The 18,952-nt window shown below is 38.3% G+C and overlaps 1 protein-coding gene across 1 annotated transcript in view; it reads right to left on the reverse strand.

Annotated features, from left to right (window-relative positions):
* The window catches only part of PAWR (pro-apoptotic WT1 regulator), a 152,273-nt gene that overhangs the window by 10,961 nt on the left and 122,360 nt on the right, over window positions 1-18,952 (reverse strand). Inside the window, exon 3 of the mRNA XM_043968902.1 lies at window positions 16,666-16,700. Coding sequence (XP_043824837.1) covers window positions 16,666-16,700 — 35 coding nt within the window. The remainder of the gene's footprint in view (window positions 1-16,665; window positions 16,701-18,952) is intronic.

Genomic DNA, 18,952 nt, shown 5'->3' on the forward strand with positions numbered 1-18,952 from the left:
GACCCCATTTGGGGTTTTCTTGGCAGAGATACTGGAATTGTTTGCCATTTCCTTTTCTAGCTCATTTTACAGATGAGGAAACTGAGACTAAGAGGGTGAAGTGATTTGCCCTGGGTCACAAAGCTAATAAGTGTCTGAGGGCAGATTTGAACTCAGGAAGATGAGTCTTCCTAACTCCAAGCCCAGCACTCTATGCACTATGTCGCCACATGGCTGCCTTCCTCATCCTGTTTCATCTCTTAAAATCCCTGTTTCCTTCAAAGATCAGCTTAAGCATCACTTCCTCAGTTGGTAGTGTCTCCATCTTGGAATTACTTTGTATATTCTTTGTGTACGTACACACACACACACACACACACACACACACACACACACACACACACACACAGTTGCCTTCAATAGAATATAAGCTTCTTGAGGACAGGTGGCTATTTTATACCTCCCTCCCTCCAAGGAGGACCTGCCTTGAATACATATTAAATTCCTCATAAATGTTTGTCTGATTAAGCCCCTGCCCTTTGATCTATTAAGGTCTTTTTGTTTTGCCTGACATAGACTTCTGCTAACTTAGGGAAGATGATAAGATTATAGATTTAGAGCTAGATCTTGGAGTCCAAACTTATTTTACAGATAAGGAATATCAGGCACAGAGAAGTGACTTACCCGGGTGTGAGAATTGGTTTGGCACCCCCTACTGGAGAGATACTGTAGGGAAGCTCCGCCATAAGGAGAAAGTATGTGATTTAGAGACCATGTGACTTTAGTGTCCAGAAGTAATATCTATAGAACCACCTGTGGGACTTGTCAATCAGAGCTACCAGCCAATTAGCTTGGAGCTATGTGTGGGTGGACAGCCCCATTTCCAGTTGGAGAGGAGGTTTTCTGGGAGAGGAAGGAGTGAGCAAGCTCTTTTTCACCCAGGACCTCAGTTTGGGTGGAGCTGTGATACTGGTTCCCTGAGATAGATAGATGAAGGAATCTTGGCCTCTTTCTCTCTCCTCACCAAATTCTTATGCTCCTTAACAAATACTTAAAAGTCTAAACTCTTGCTAAAGCTTATAACTTATGGCAACCACTCATTAGATTTTTAGACAGCCTAGCTAGAATTTTAGCCCATTACAGATAGCAACTTTACAGATGCTGGCTCACCAATCTGTAAGGGCCAAATTTATTATGGGGAGAGTTAACTGGGTGGCCCACTGTAATACTGGGGTTCAGAAAATAATGAGAGACCTCTAGGTCCAAAGTTTCCTCCCTTCTAAACTGCCTTTTTTAGTTATTTCTCCCAGACTAATAAGAAAGAAGATTAACAGCCTCTTTTCCACAAACAAACCAGGTTTTATTAATGGGAACAAAATTTACAACAAAGGTGAAGTTAATAAAGCCAGGGATAATGAGAAAGGGAATAGGGGAAGAGAAAATGAATAAGGTCCCCGGCTCTAGCAAAGACTGACTCAAACCCCAAACTTGCTTCCAGCTCAGCTAGCTTGAAGAGCTAGCCTTGCTTCCACTCACCACCCCCTGGGGTCCATAGTTTCAATGAGAGTCAGCTGTAAAGTCCCTCTCCAATATGCTCTGAAGCTCACTCACACAGCTCCTCTCTCCCCGCTTTGTTCCTCTCCCACAGGAAGGGAGGTTCTTAGCCATGCTGAGTCTCCAATTGGTTCAACATACCCCCTGGGCTGTCCCCATTATAATTTGGCCAGGCCCATGTGGGCATGGGGAACTACTAGAGGAGGCTTAGATACTTAGTTGTTCTTTTCTATAATCCCTTCAAGTACACACCCATCTTCTCTTAGGCTTTTTCAAGATTATATCCTTTCAGTCTGATCATAATGAAGCAAAGATGGGGTGATGGAAACCCCAAATCACAATTAATTTCTTACATTGGTCACACAATTAGGAAGTGTCTGAGAAGGGATTTGAATTCAGATCTTCCTGATTCCAAGTCCAGCCCTCTATCCATTCATTAAGTCACCTAGCTGCCTCATACCACCCCACTAGCTGAGGTTAATTATACTACATAAATAAATTTGTTATTTCTCTGAGCAAATCTAGTTGAAATAGAAATGCCAGTTTAAAGAACTAAAGAGTTATAATACAAAAAAGAAAATCATTTACCTATTACCTTACTAAAGATAGCATTTCCTTTTACCTAACAAAGATACCATATACTTTCTTTAAAACAATGCAAACTACAGGTGCAGAATGGATGGATGATGAATGGAATATGTCCTGTTTACATGCAGATTCTGGCAAATCAATGTAGCATGCAGACTATTCAGCTCTTCTTTTGTCTTGGAGGTGGACATAACCAGTCCACCTCCTTTTCTCCAATGATATTTATTGCTATGCTTTTTGTGTACATTGCCAGCTTGCTTACCCCCACCATGCATATTTCCATTTTGTGAATCCTAAGAAATTGTGATATTCAAATCAATCTATCAATTATTCATCAAGTACCTGTTGGATGCTAAATGCTAGGGATGCAAGTACAAAGAGTGAAACAATTCCTGTTTCCAATGAGTTTACATTATAATAGGAGAAATAACAAGTACACATGTTTAGAGAGATATACAATAAACAACTAATAAATACAAATGTATACAAAGTAGTAAAGTACAAGGTAGTTGGGGAGGGCAGACACTAAGACTTGGGGGGATTAGGAAAGGTTTCATGCATAATTTGCACCCATGTGGCAGCAATGGAGATTGTGCTTAAAAAATCAAGTTTCTGTTTTAGGCAAAATGTCATCTGTCCAATTTCCCAAATGTAATCCAGCCTACTCTTCTTCCTACTCAGTTCACTTCCCATCTGCTGTTTCTAAAATATATGTACTAAGGAGCATTATGGATTTTTTTGTTTGTTTGTTTTTTGGCAGGGCAATGGGGGTTAAGTGACTTGCCCAGGGTCACACAGCTAGTAAGTGTCAAGTGTCTGAGGCCGGATTTGAACTCCGGTCCTCCTGACTCCAGGGCTGGTGTTTATCCACTGCGCCACCTAGCCGCCCCTATTATGGATTTTTTAGCCCCAAATATTTTATAATCTGTATAATAGGTGGTCTTTATTTACTTGTTCTCCTCCCCAATCCCTACCCTAGATAAATGGGGAATGTCTTGCTCTTCTGTATTTGTATATCCAGCACTTAGCACAATGCATGGCATATACAAAATATCTAAGAAAAATTCTCCCCTCTGTTTCTCTGTGTATATCACTTTGTGTGCATCTCTGCCTACCTATCTACCTACCCACAAGATCAACCACAAAAAGAAGCACCCAGAGTATCTCATCACCAAAAGGAACCCCTTTTCAATTGGGAGCCTGCACTATATACCCTCTATGACTGGAAAACACCTGTTTTGATCATTCACCTCAGTTTTGTGCCTTACTTGATATTAATCTCTTCAAAGACAGACACACAGACAGACACACACATATACCACTGGGGGTGGGGGGGACCGTAAGGCAATATCTTATTGATCTGCTCCTCGTCTACAGATTATTGTTCACAAAAGTCTGTCAAGTCTTTTCTCAAACCTTCAAACGTGCCCTTGATAGAGGTGAATAGTATTCTCCATGATTTCACAGAGTTGGGGTGATAAGATATATCGGTTGGTAGTTATTGTTGGGTTGTTTTGGTTTTTGCACTGTCTCTTTTCAGTCATATCAGTGAGCAACATGAAACAATTCTATGATTATTTCTAAGTACTGTTATCCCTGCCCTTCACCCAAGACTGAGAAACAATCTCTTAATATCTTTAAAAATCATATTGCCAGGGCAGCTAAGTGGCACAGTGGATAAAGCACTGCTAGATTCGGGAGGACCTGAGTTCCAATCTGGCCTCAGACACTTGACACTTACTAGCTGTATGACCCTGGGCAAGTCACTTAACCCTCATTGCCCTGCAAAAAAAAAACAAACAAATAAATCATATTGCCTTGAGCACAGACCTTCTCTCTAAATATACTTGGTCAGGTCCACCTGTCTGTTATTTTCTTAGATCCCTCTTGTACTTCATCAATGCAGCACAATAAAGATGAAGATGTTGGAACCCAAATATAGTGTCTTTGTTAGTCAATGATGGTGAAAAGTTTGTTTTCTTAGTAAGCATTCTAATAAATTCATTTTCCCTCCACTGCTTCTATTATTTGAGAAGCTACACATAATCTTCTAACATTATCCTGTTAAGATGTTCTAAATTGGTAATGGCCTTGAATGCTATCTCTTTCTTTTCTTGGCAAGGAACTTGAATTTTGAATAAATAAATTGGTTTTTCAGTTCTTTTTAACATCCTCATCGTAGCGATTTACATTAATTCAGCATCAACAGGAAATTATTCTGGGCAACTTTGGGGTATTTTCTTCAAATATTTCCCATGTTTTGGATTCAACATTTCATGTGAAGAGGCCTGGTTCATTTTCTCCTATTTTGGTGTTGATGTTAACCTTAGTTTCTAGAAAACTGATGGTCCGATCCAGTTGTTTCCTATTAAAATCTGGTCAGTTTCACTTTACATGAGGAAATTTGGCTTCTGCCATGTTTGTTTCCTCCAAACTATTCTGTGTGTGTATGTGTGTGTGGCGGGGCGGGTGGTGTCGACTCGCACAATCAGGGTTAAGTGACTTCTCCAGGGTCATACAGCTAGTAAATGTCAAGAGTCTGAGGCCAGTTTTGAACTTAGGTTCTTCTGATTCCAAAGCTGGTGCTTTATCCACTGCTCCACCTAATTGCCCCTCCTCCAAACGACTCTTAAAGCAACTGCTCAAGATACAGGAGTGAAACTTCTAGACTGCCTATAAGCCTTTAGCCTCTTTCATTTCTTATGCCTGAGCTAGTTCTTGCAGTGCATTTTTTCCATTGCTCATCTTCTCTTGCCCACTCTTGCACTACAACCATTAAGCAATGAAGCCTATGTTGATTTCACTTGGAGGGTCTTGCTAACATTTTTCATAGAAACTGCTCTTGTTCCTCATCCTCTCCAACAGATGCTGGTGACCAGGCTGCAAAATATCTTCCTGGTAATCTTTTTGCTTGTTGTCAGTCTAAATAATGCAAAGCAAGATGACTGAGTATCCCATGAAAGGTTTCTTGTTGCCTTTGAATATACAATAAAACCAACTTCTTTATCTGCCCATTCAAGGAAAACTTGTAGACCAGCCTTCTTCCATCTAATAGCAATTTTCTGTCTTCTGATTTAATATTATTCTAAGACTATAACTTATTGGGATTGAACAAGGATCTCAGATTGGGGTACCATTTTCATCTTTCCATGGGCTAAAAATTGTGCACTTGCTAGCACCCCTTATCCCCAGCCCCTTCAATCAAGTAATTTATAGTCTAGCTGGGGGAAAACAAATAGCATATGTGTATGAACACGCAATGCACACACGCACACACACACACACACACACACACCTATCACTGCCAATGTAGAATTAGAAGACACAATGCTAAAGATCATTTTATATTTTTGTTTTATGGGTTGTCACCGCCAAAGAATTCATCATCTCCTGATAATGAGCTTCCCCATGCTTAGCTAGGCTGGTTCTTGGAAAGCAGCCACAAGCTGAACCAAGGATTGTATTCTAAGTCTTTCCAGCATGATAGAACCTGACAAGACTTGCAGTCTGCTGGAACAGATTCTGAGAACCAAGGGTCAATGGTAAACTTATACTGAACATAATTACATAATTTAATCTTGCTCTGAGCTGTCAGAAGTATCTTAATATCCTGTGGTCATTATTATAATTACTGCTTATTTTCAAGTACCAGAGTCAAATTACTTATTTAATGTTCAACAAACTGGTTACTAAGCACCTACTATGTGTAAGGACCATGTGCTAGGTTCCAGAAAATATTTAAAGTTTCTATAACATAGGATCCCAACACATAGAAATTATAACTTAGTACTTGGATATAAGATGGTAAAGAGCTATGAGATATGAGGTTAAAAAAAAGGGGGGGGAGGGTGGTAAAGTGCTAAGAGATCCAAATGGAGAAAAGTCATTGGAGACTGGGGAAATTCAAAAATACTTTTTGGAGGAAGCAGTAAATAGAGTACAATCTGTATAGATACTAAGACTTGCACAAGAATTGCTTTTATTTCAATAGATTAGCTTGTTTGTCTATGTTTCCAACTCAATAAATTTTTCCCCCTCAGGAAAAAAAAATCAAGTTGGTTGAGATTTCTGGTTGTTTGGAAAAAGGTAAAAGAATCTACTGTATTTCATATAATTTAAAGCTTCCAAATTAAATAGCATATTTAGCTTTCCAAGTGATATGGTAGACATTGGTTTAACTTGCTAAATTCCCAGCTATTTCTCCCTTACTTTGTGATTTCCATTGATTATACAACCTTACTTTCTTGCCTATTATCAAAGAAAAAAGACCTGAGTGTTATCACTGATTCTCAATCAATCAATAAGCATGTAAGTGCCTACTGTGTGAAAGATATCTATGGACTATGCTATTTATTAAGTACCTACTACATACAGGATATAACTCTATAGCTATCTATCTATCTATCTATCTATCTATCTATCTATCTATCTATCTATCTATCTATCTACATATCTCTATCAATATATCCATGTCTATCCATATGAATCTGTATATGTATATATGTATACATACACATATACACACATATCTATATATCTCTGGCACCTCAATAAGCAATGGAGATTCAAAAACAAGGTGAAAATAGTCCCTACACTCAAGGAACTTACAGTTTAGTTGGGGAAAACAAGAAGAAATGTATGTGTGAAGGCAGCTAGGTGGCACAATGGATAAGGCACCAGCCCTAGATTCAGGAAAACCTGAGTACAAATCTGACCTCAGACACTTGACACTTACCAGCTGTGTGACCCTGGACAAGTCACCTGACCCTCATTGCCTCGCAAAAGAAAGAAAGAAATATACATATTTGCATGTGTGTATATAAAAATAAAATATATTTAAGATAAATAAGTGACGTTTGGGGAGCAGCTGGTGACACACTATATAGCATACCAGGCCTGGGTCAGGAAGACCTGAGTTCAAATCCAGCCTTGGACACTTACTGTGTGACCTTGGGCAAATCTCTTAACCCTATTTGCCTCAGTTTCCTCACCTGTAAAATGAGCTAGAGAAGGAAATGGCATTATCTTGGTCAAGGAAACCTCAAATAGAACCATTAAAAGTCAGACACCACTGAAAAATGACTAAACAATCACAAAAGGTGATTTGAGGGGAAATATATTTGCAACCGTAGGGGGAGAGATGATAAAAAGCCTCGTGGAGAACATGGTAGGTGAGCTGAGGTTTTAAAGAAACTAGGGAATGCAGACACGGTGGTAGCCATAGAGGCAGAAGATAGAGTGATATGAGAAGCAACAAGAAGACAGATCACTCAGTCTGAGTTCCAGTGAAAATGAGCAACGTGTAAGAAGGGATCCCCTTTTCTTCTGTTCCACCCCTCAAAACCCAAATCCCATAAATTTGAATTTCCTAATACCTCCCCCACATCTCATCCTCCCCAGTTGTACTGCTACCACCCTAACTTCGGCCCTTCTCACCTATGACATAGATTCCTCTAGGAGGCTTCCAGAAGGTCGCCCATAAGCAACCAAAATAATTTTCCTTTAGTCACAGATCTGATGGTGTCATTCCTTCATTCGAAAATAGTTATTAACTTGCCCATAAAATAGCTAAAAAAAGGGCTCAAGAAGCATGGTCTTGAGAATATTAGATTTACATTGCCTCACCAATTGGCAGACCTGTTTTGGCTTGGACTTCTCATCTCTGAAGAATTCTGGTAATTTCCAAGGCTTGGTTCTGATTGACAAAACCTGAAAGATTTTTGAGTGATTCTCCAAACACAATGTGTAACCCAACAAGTATGACTGGTTTTTTAAACAATAGTTGTAAAGATACTTCCCTTAGGGGGGAAAATTATCATAGTGGTGAAGCAATGTCTTAATCTTTACATTTAAAAAAAAAAAACCCACTCATTTTCGTCTTTAAGGCAGTTGGACAAATGGGATCCACTTCCTGTCCCCTTTCTTTCCAAAACCCAATGACACCAAAACTTAGAAAACACGCCAAATTTATCTTGATCAGATTAAATAACTAGACCAGGTTCTTAGCCCTTTCAGAAGGAGTTTCTTGGTATAAGCCAGTTAACAAGGATTTTCTAAATTGATCTACAAGAACAAACAACAGTCTAAGTTGGGAATACTTGAGATCCTCCCTCACATTTAACATTGCCTAATGTCCAAAGTTCTCAATTGATCTCTCGTTTATGTCCATCCATCTCTCCCTCCCTCCGTTTCCACACCCCCCCCCCATCTCTCTCTCCCAGCTGAGCTCACAACCAATTGGAAATGATATCCCATCTTCAAAAGTCTAATCTGACAGCACTGTTGCCAACCAAATTTCCCAATTTTCTTCTAAATTCAAAGTTTTATTCCTTAGGTTAATCTTTACTTAATTTTACTCCTTAGCCACTGATTATAATCTGTTTCTAGTTCACTCATTTTTCAAGCCTTTTTGGTTCTCTGACAGAATGGACTACTAAACAGTAAAATCTTCAACTATAAAGAAACTGTTAGCCCAAATGAGTTAAGTCTCATAACAAGAGGGAATGTGGCTCACATGAGGGAGCAGAATGTAATACTCTCTTGGTCAGGGAACCTGCCACGTCTCTTTACTTATGCCCATTACTTCAGTGAATTTGCTTGACCAAATTCACACAGCTTACCTCTACCATAGTCCACTGCACAGCATTACCTCTTTCTGACCAGCAAAATAACACTTTTAAGCTTCTGGGTTATCAGCAGACACAGCTTTGGCACACTTGTGAACCTCCATTAATTTTAAAGACTGTCCACATCCAGCAAAAATGCGTGCCCTGTACCTGTTTAAGAAAACTACCTTGCAGGGGGCAGCTGGATGGCACAGTAGATAAAGCACCTTCCCTGGATTCAGGAGGACCTGAGTTCAAATGCAGCCTCAGACACTTGACACTTGCTAGCTGTGTGACCCTGGGCAAGTCACTTAACTCTCATAGCTCGAAAGAAAGAAAGAAAGAAAGAAAGAAAGAAAGAAAGAAAGAAAGAAAGAAAGAAAGAAAGAAAGAAAGAAAGAAAGAAAGAAAGAAAGAGAGAAAGAAAGAGAGAAAGAAAGAGAGAAAGAAAGAGAGAGAGAAAGAAAGAGAGAAAGAAAGAGAGAAAGAAAGAGAGAAAGAGAGAGAGAAAGAAAGAGAGAAAGAAAGAGAGAAAGAAAGAGAGAAAGAAAGAGAGAAAGAAAGAAAGAGAGAAAGAGAGAAAGAAAGAAAGAAAGAAAGAAAGAAAGAAAGAAAGAAAGAAAGAAAGAAAACTACATTCCCTAATAATAGCTATTACTTTTTGATTGGGAATTACAAATTCAATTGGATTCAACATTTATTATATGTCTAAAATATTCTAGCCACTCTTCTATCATAAAGAACTGCTAAGTCCTAAACCTGAGTAGAACCAACTCTCCTCCCTCTTCCCACTGGGGACAGAACCTGTTGCCTGGCATTATATACTCTATCCATTGTGTGATGTTCAAGGAAAGCCACATAACACTCCTAGCACTGTCAGATGCATTGCCTGAAACAGATGTATGCCATGTCAAGCCAGGGCCAGCTGACAATCAGCAAGCTAAAGGTCCTTCCTCAGTCTTGAGAGTATCAAGATGTCTTCTTTAAAACACTGTTGGTGCATGTATAACCTATATCTGATTGCTTACTGCCTCAGGGAGGGGGAAGAGGGGGGTGGGAAGGAGGGATAAAATTTGGAATTCAAAACTTTAAATAAAAATGTTTATTATTAAAAAAAAAACATTGTTAGCAGAAGGAAAATTACCTTTCTTTTTAACTAAGAGCCATATAACTATGCAATTAACTTGCTCCCTATTCTGGACAGCCTACTAATTAACTAGATCAGGGATAGCAACATTTATAGGGATTATTGGGAAAGAGCTAAGAAGGCATTAACATGACCCTCCAGCTTCTGGTAGTAGGAAAGTTAGAATTATGCCACAGTTGGGGGTGGCTAGATGGCACAGTGGATAAAGCATTGGCCCTGGATTCAGGAGGTTCTGAGTTCAAATCTGGCCTCAGACACTTGACACTTACTAGCTGTGTGTGTGACCCTGGGCAAGTCACTTAACCTCACTTAAAAAAAAAAAAGAATTATGCCACAATTCTAGTTGTCTGAACAGAACATAAACATTGGGTATTAGGACCTATTGTCTTTGGTATCCAACCTGACAGACCAAACACAGAACTGTAATGAAGGGTATGGCAGGAGGATTATCTACCAAGGTCCTAGTCAAGTAGGCTAGGGTAGTTCTTTTCTTTAAAGAGTAATGAAATTATCCTTGAGGCAAGTAGCTCAACTACTAAAGGCTCTGACTATGACTTACTGATCTGCTCCCTCAGGCTTGAGTGATGTGAGTCTTCATGGGCAACATAGGAAGACAGGGAAGCTGTGCTCAACTGAATCATAACTGAATCCTCACTGAATTACCTATCCTCTGTTGTGGCTAAATAAATCTCCTTTGTTAATGGTTTGATCTTCTACAAGAGTGTCCTTTTCTTTCTAAGCTTGAACTTAAGGTATCAGACCAGCCTGGTACAAATACAGAAAGAATACAGCCTTCCAAAAAGGTATGATTACCAGATTATACTCTACATTGGCTTTTTATTTAATGCTCTAGCAGGTTTTTTATTACAAACTTATTATAGCAAATATTCCTATATACAAAGAAAAAAAGACCATTATGAAATTATGAACTTCTATTATGTACAATTCTTTCCTTCAAAGTGTTTGTACCTACCCTTTTGAATTTTTCTTCTTCAAATACTGATCTCCTTCTTCCAAATACATACTGTAGTAAATTGCCTCTAGTAATTTTTTTAATTCACAAATGGAATACTTGCTGTTCTTTACTGAAATGTACTTGCCATGATTTTAAAAAATCTTTTAATTTTAAAGTTATATTTAAATTAAATTTAATTAATTTTTAAAAATTAACTGAAGACAATTAAGGAAACTCCTGATTACGTTATAAAACAAACCTAAATTTCTGACAACCTGTTGTGGGCTTTTTTTGGAGGCTGGGGGATTGTTTGTACTTGCAGCTATGCTGAAACAGATGTGGAATTACTTATACCACAAAGTTAAATTATACATTCAATTCCAAATTCAAATATTAAGAAAAACTTTGTGTCTTCTTTTAAGCCTAAGTATCATAAATATGGTTAAGTAACCATTTGGTTAGGAAAATTGCACATACATTAAAAAAAAAAACTAACTGTATCAAACATTGTTGAATGTTTACTCCATCTTAAACTTTTTAAAAGTCATTGAAGGTTTGAGGGGGAAAGTGTAAAATCTTGAATATGGAATTATTTGATGTTCCAGCTTTATATGTCTGATTCACATATGACGATTATGAATATTTACATGAGTGGTTCTCAAACTTTTTGCTCTTGATCCAATAGCTTACGAGGAATCATAGCCCATCGAGCCATTTAGGTTGTTAATATTCACTCTAAGATATCTGGGAGATTCATGAATGTTCAGTTTCCCTTCCATGAAAGTTGCTATATTTCGGTTGTTCTTGCAAGTCTCACCTGTTTTGAGGCTAGTTTGATTTTTCAAGTACCACAGTACCCTACTACATGTTCTAGATAACTAAAATATATATAGATTTTTTTGACCTATTTTGTTGATATCCTTGTTTTTCTTTTTTGTTTTTCTCTTTTTTTGCAAGGCAATGAGGGTTCAGTGACTTGCCTAGGGTCACACAGCTAGTAAGTGTCAAGTGTCTGAGACTGGATTTGAACTCAGATCTTCCTGAATCCAGGGTCAGTGCTTTATTCACTGTGCCACCTAGCTGCCCTGATATCTTTGTTTGTTATAGCTTTACATAGCCTTCCTTCTTGCACCCCACCAGATAATAATTTTTTATGACAAAGAACAAAAAGGGGTGGAGAATAAATCAGTAAAACTTATTAACATGCTGATAAAATCTGACATTATATGTATATATATGCACAAAAATACACACATATAATGTTCAGCCACATCCCCAAGATAAATAAGCAAAATTATTTACAAATTTTCCTTTGTCCAAAATTGTATAGTTTATCTAACAAAACTCATAGAACACAGCAATGACACATCCCACCCTTTGGGAATCACTGGTTTCAATTAACTACTATGATGTTCAAAAAGAAGTCATGGGGGGAAGCTAGGTGGCACAGTGGATAAAGCACTGTCCCTGGATTCAGGAGGACCTGAGTTCAAATCCAACCTCAGACACTTGACACTTACTAGCTGTGTGACCCTGGGCAAGTCACTTAACCCCCATTGTCCTGCCCCCCCCCAAATCTTGACTTGTCTAAAATCTTTTGTTAATACTTCATAATGGTCAAAGCGGCCCATATTTCTGAAATGCACTAAGATTCACAAAGCACTTTGCTCCGAATTCTGTGACATCAACAGCCAAGTATGATTACCGACATTTTACTCAAGCTTAGAGAGGTCAAGTTACTTGTATAAGGTCACAGAACTAGTACATTTTGGCCAGAGTTAAGGTGTACTGTTCACAGGAACAATTCCTATTGTCACTAAAGTACACTGGGGCTTCTCTGCCATAGGATTAGAATCTGACACCTCCATAAAAATGATAGCCAGCTCCTAGTAACAATCTTCCCTGATTCCTTATGTGACTGGCAGGCAGTAAAGCCCTAGATCTTTGTAGATTAGTATGATCTGCCAGGCTAAGTGGCATAGTGAATAGAGCACACAAGGTTGGAGTCAGAGAGGCTCAATTTCATGAGTTCAAATCTGGCCTCAGATACTTAGTAGCAATGTGACCCTAGGCAAATCCCTTGATTCTGCCTCAGTTTCCTCATCTGTAAAATGAACTGGAGAAGGGAATGGCAAACCACTCCATTATCTCTGCCAAGAAAACCCCAGGTAGAGTCACAAATAGTTGGACACAATTAAAATGACTAAACAACAAGAAAGAAGAGGGTCAAAGACTGAAAAAAAAAAGACTGAATCATCTGCCTGTTAGTTCTCTGCCTAAATTAGAACTATCACATTAAAAATCTCATTTAAGACCACCTGACTTTTGGACAAATAACAAAACACTCATACCTTTACAAAAGTTATTTCTAGATATCTGCCACAAGAGCCTTGATTTTCTGTAGACATTTTCAACTGTACAGTTTTTATGTACCTTTTTTTTTAGTGGGGCAATGAGGGTTAAGTGACATGCCCAGGGTCATACAGCTAGTAAGTGTCAAGTGTCTGAATCCAGATTTGAACTCAGGTCCTCCTGAATCCACAGCTGTTGCTTTATCCACTGTGCCACCTAGCTATCCCCTTTCACATACCTTTTACCCTTTAGCCTATTCCCTGAGTTTATCTGACACCCTTTTCAAAAAACATGTCTTCCCAAGTTAACTTTACAACTTGCTAAAACATGGCAAAGCAAGAAATTTCAACAGATCAACAATTCCTAATACTTAAAAGAGAAGGAATCATTAAAATGAGATCATAAGATTCCCCCCACCATTGTTAACATTATTAGGTTCCATTCAAATTCAGTGGGGAAAAATTATTTTTTAATAGCAAAAGGATAAAAAAGGAGAAGAAAAATTGAAGGTGGGGAAAACAGAAAATGAATGATGACCAATTTTATGTCCCAGCTCACAAAATGACAAGAATTAAAAAAAAAAAACACAAATAAAAACAGCTCAGAAAACATAAAAAAACATAAAGTGGCAGAGTGAAAGCATTTTCTCAATTAAAGAAGCATAACATTATGGTAAAAATTGTTTCTGGAGAGAAGAAATAGAGAATTCAATTAATCATAAATTGCATCTGTCACTTCTGAAAAGGTTGTAACCGAGCGATGGCCACAGCTATAGAACATATAAGATTAGCAGACTCAGTAACTGAAGTTAATATCCACCCAAGGGGCAGCTAGGTGGCGCAGTGGATAAAGCAATGGCCTTGGATTCAGGAGGACCTGAGTTCAAATCCGGCTTTAGACACTTGACACTAGCTGTGTGACCCTGGGCAAGTCACTTAACCCCCATTACTGTGCAAAAAAAAAAAAAAAAAAGAATACTCACCCAAGAACAATTGAGATGAAAAGAAGTAATGTAAAGATAATTTGTTTTGCTATTTGATTAAAAAAAAAAAGTCCTCAGGCAGCTAGGTGGCACAGTAGATAAAGCACCAGCCCTGGATTCAGGAGGACCTGAGTTCAAATCTGGCCTCAAACACTTGACACTTACTAGCTGTGTGAACCCCTGGACAAGTCACTTAACCCTCATTGCCCAGCAAAAAAAAAAAAAAAAAGGAAAAGGAAAAAGGAAAGGAAAGGAAAAAAGTCCTTGAATTTGGTAGCTTAAATCCAAATGTGGTAAAAGAATCGCTAATGTCATTACGGTGAATTCTCAGTTATTTTGAGATAATCTAGTTGTGTGCATCAGATCTAACAACTATAGGGTAAGTACCATTAGGGCAGGGATTTTGTCTTATCTAAACCTTTTCTTTCCCCAGTGTAGTCACAGTGCTTTTAGCAAATGTCTGTCAACTTGAATGACTAAGTAACAATAGCGTTTTGTCAGTATCTCTCTCCCACTGAATCTGGCCTCAGACACTTACTGGTTGTAAGACACTGGGCAAGACATTTAATCTTTCTGGGTCTCTGTTTCCTTATCTGTAAAATGGCGTTAATAAAAAGCAACTATAAGATTATTATTAGAGGGGTCAAATAAAATAACGTATGTAAAACTTTTGCAAATCTTAGAAGCACTATATGGCTGTGCATCATTATTATTTTGATATTACTGTTTATCTTAGTTATAGTTTTAAACTTCCAATGAAGTCATCTTATTATGTTCAAGTGCTTTATAAGCCTAAAAGCACTGTACAAATGGGAGTCATTATTTGGTATCATAGCAGTTGCTTTCTTCCTTTTTAAAATTATAACTTCAGGTTTGGGGTTTTTTTTTTTGGTGGGGCAATAAGGGTTAAGTGACTTGCCCAAGGTCACACAGCTAATAAGTGTCAAGAGTCTGAGGTCGGATTTGAACTCAGGTCCTCCTGAATCCAGGGCTGGTGCTTTATCTACTGAGCCACCTAGTTGCCCCCATAACTTCAGTTTTTGGGGGGGATAGCTAGGTGGCACAGTGGCCCTTGAGTTCAAATCTCACCTCAGACACTTCTTAGCTATGTGACCCTGGGAGAGTCACTTAACCCCAATTGCCTTAAACATCCAGGGACATCTCCAGTCATCCATATATATCTTGCCACCGGACCTAGATGGCTCTGGAGGAGAGAGTGAGACTGGTGACCTTGCACAGCCCTCCCTTGCTTAAAACTCAATTCGTTGCAAATCATGACCCACCCCATGTTAAGGATCTCTTTGAGAACAAAAGAAAAACAACAAGATAACTTCAGTTTTAAATTTCTACTCAACTCCTACTCTCATGCCCCATATTGGCTAGGAAGTGATCATGGTAGGTGTCAAAGGCTGTGTGTGTTATGAAGGTACAAGCTGTGGCAGGTTCTACCAAGTTGGAAAGGCTCTGACACCAGCCTCATAAACAGACTGAGCATTGGTCTTGAAAGGACTAGTTCAGATAATTTTGGAGAGGCTCAGAACCACTCTAGTTGCAGGATGATGAATTTTCAGTCACAGGAACTCTCAAAGACCATCTAAGATGTGAAGGGGTTATCCTTTGCATCTGCAAGATCCTCCTCCACATATGGAAGTTTTAAAGTTACCTGTTTATATAACTTATCTTTCCTACCTGACTGTGGGCTACTAAAGAGCAGGAATATTCATCTTGGTAAACTCTCCCCCACCCCCTGCTCTGACTTAGCACCGTGACACTTCCATATGGTAGGTACTTGGTAAATGTTTGCTGAATTTAATTATCATGGCTCTCTTTTACTGCCAGGAATCCTAACAATTCCCATTTATATAGCACTTTCCAGTTATAAAGTGCTTTCACATACATTCTCAGTAAATACAACGCTATGAGGTCATTAGCACAAACGACTATTTTAGTCTCCTCTTCCTCATAGGACAAAGGCTAACAGGATCGATCTATCTTTTTTTTTTTTGAAGCATACGAATAACTATAAGGAGATAATTCCACTGAAAGACATACGAAATGAACTCCCACATCCCAGACCTTTCAGCTACTTTGCTCTTGAGTGGCAAACAGAGTTGTAATGCTAATAAATACTTCCTATGAAAGATGTAGACCACACATCCCAGGAATGACTTAGCTGTGATTCCCTGATTCACATTGAAAGAGGTCAGCTGGAGACATCGTTATTAGCCCACAGCAGTACATCTCTAAACCTGGAAGTGTTCTATCAATGTGAGTTGTTGTGAGAGTTGACACAGGCAAATATGTTATATTTCAATATAATGCTGAGGAATGGGGATTGGGAGTGGGGAGAAGGCTTAAAAAAGAAAAGCAGACATATCAATACAATATAGCATAGTAGAGACAGCAATTAAATAACTAAAACATGGTACTGGACCAGTATTGATGGGAATATATACATATATAATATATATTATAAAATCACATTATATGAAAAGCTTCTTACCTTTTATATCTACCTGAAACAGTCCTAGATGTATCCTGTTGTAAACAAAAAAGAATAAGAAATTTTAGGAAATTTTGTTCCAATATACAATTGGCAAATATCAATACAATAAGATTGAAAAGATAAATTGGGGAGGAATATCTAATATTGAAATGGAAAATCTGATAACATCGATCATTACTTTTGTTTTATTTACTTACTTATTTTGAGAGTGTGTCTCCCTTTTTTACTAGGCTAGAAGTACCAGGACCACTCAGAGCCTTGATTTCACTGCTGATCAATACAGAAGCTTTGACTTTTTTGATTATGCCCTGGACCAGTTGACCCCTTCTAAAGGGACCTGGTCAACCTGCTCCCCGACTCCCATCACACAGGTGTCAGACTTAGAGAGAATAGCTGACTGATCAGCTTAGCAGAACTGAAGTTCAAAACTCTCAAGTTCAAGTGATTTCCCCTACTTCAGCTCCCCCAGGAGAAGGGATTAAAGGTGAATCCCACCACAATTAGCCAATCATTATATTTAGACATATAAACACTACAAGTAAACTTTGGAATATCATGTTATATGTCTCCAAGCAATTAGAAGACACACAAAAAATCCAGACCCAAAACACCCAATGCCCTTTGTAAATAAGCTTCTAAGAATTCTTCAGTTGAGCAGAATTATTAGCACAAATGAAAGCTCAATTTTGTAATTAAAAATGAAAACTGTATAATGTGGGCAGATGATTTTTTTTTTTTGCGGGGCAATGGGGGTTAAGTGACTTGCCCAGGGTCACACAGCTAGTAAGTGTCAAGTGTCTGAGGCCAGATTTGAACTCAGGTACTCCTGAATCCAAGGCCAGTGCTTTATCCACTGCGCCACCTATCCGCCCTGGGCAGATGATTTTGCAGATGTCTTTTTGGGGGGAGGCAGTAAATGGGTGGGACTGGGTTTGTGTAAGCAAATTCCTACTAAAGCAAAGAGGCACATACTTTCCAACTAAAGAGCACTAGAATGGTACAGGGCACACTTTGAGGTTAAATGACTTGTTTTGTGCCCATATGTGCCTAAGACTAGACTGAAACCGAGGCCTCCCTAACCCCAAGGTTGGCTTTGTACCCACTGCACCACACCAACTTTCCTATATATATCCACATCTGTCAACTTCATAAAATGGGTAAGAAACAACTTCCTGTTGCCATAACTATACTGTGTTAATCCTAAATCTGACGCACTCCACCCAAACAGCTTCAACAAATAGAAATCAGTCAACATTCTGGTAGCATATTTACCACCTGACCAACTTAGTCATTCCTTGGTTTCTTGGTCCTAACTCTCAAACTCACTCAGTCCTTTATTTTTGCTCAACAGAATGGCTGTTTATTTTTCAATTTGACTCTGAAATGTCCTTATTCTAGATAATCACTAAAACTTTAAAAGGAATAGTGTACAACCCTAGTAAGATTGCCATCTGGGTTAATAAAAAATAAATAGATGGGTAGATCAGCTTAAGGATAAAAAAGTCGGGGCAGCTAGGTGGTGCAATGGATAGAGCACTGGCCCTGGATTCAGGAGGACCTGAGTTCAAATCCATCCCCAGACACTTAACACTTACTAGCTGTGTGACCCTGGGCAAGTCACTTAACCCCAATTGCCCCCCCCACACACACACAAAGGAAACCCCCCTCTTCCAATTAAAAAACAAAAAGGATAAAAAAGCCAATGGGTTATTATAGAGCACAGAATTACTATCATAATCATTATTATTACTATTATTGTTGTTACTGTTTTAACATAAGTTCATATTTATATTAGTATGTGTGTATGTATACATATATTATGCATTTAATATAAATATATACATGAGTGATCCTTACCCAACAGGTTTCTAATTAACTTTACCAAAGATTCAACAAAGCATGACTCTATAATGAAGGGGTTTTTTCCACTTTATTTTTAATTTATGAAATAACACAAGCATTTCCATAACAGAGTAGCGATAAAAAAGGTGATTGTACATGAAACTGCAAATCTATTATGTACAACTTGTTATTCCTTTTAAATATATAAAGTTGTCATGTATCTTTCTTTTTTTCCCTTTTTTCTCCCCTCCCCCTCATCTTAGAGATGTCTACCATTAGACACGAATATATACATATATTTAAAATCATTCTATACATACTTCTATTTATCAGTTCTTTTTTCTGGATTTGGATAATGTCTTCCTTCATAGGTCCTTTGTAGTTCATTTGGGTATTTATACTTAGTTGCCCAATTAAATTTGTTTTCAAAACAATACTTCTG

This window comes from Dromiciops gliroides, chromosome 5 (genome assembly GCF_019393635.1).
Source record: "Dromiciops gliroides isolate mDroGli1 chromosome 5, mDroGli1.pri, whole genome shotgun sequence".
Classification (NCBI taxonomy): domain Eukaryota; kingdom Metazoa; phylum Chordata; class Mammalia; order Microbiotheria; family Microbiotheriidae; genus Dromiciops; species Dromiciops gliroides.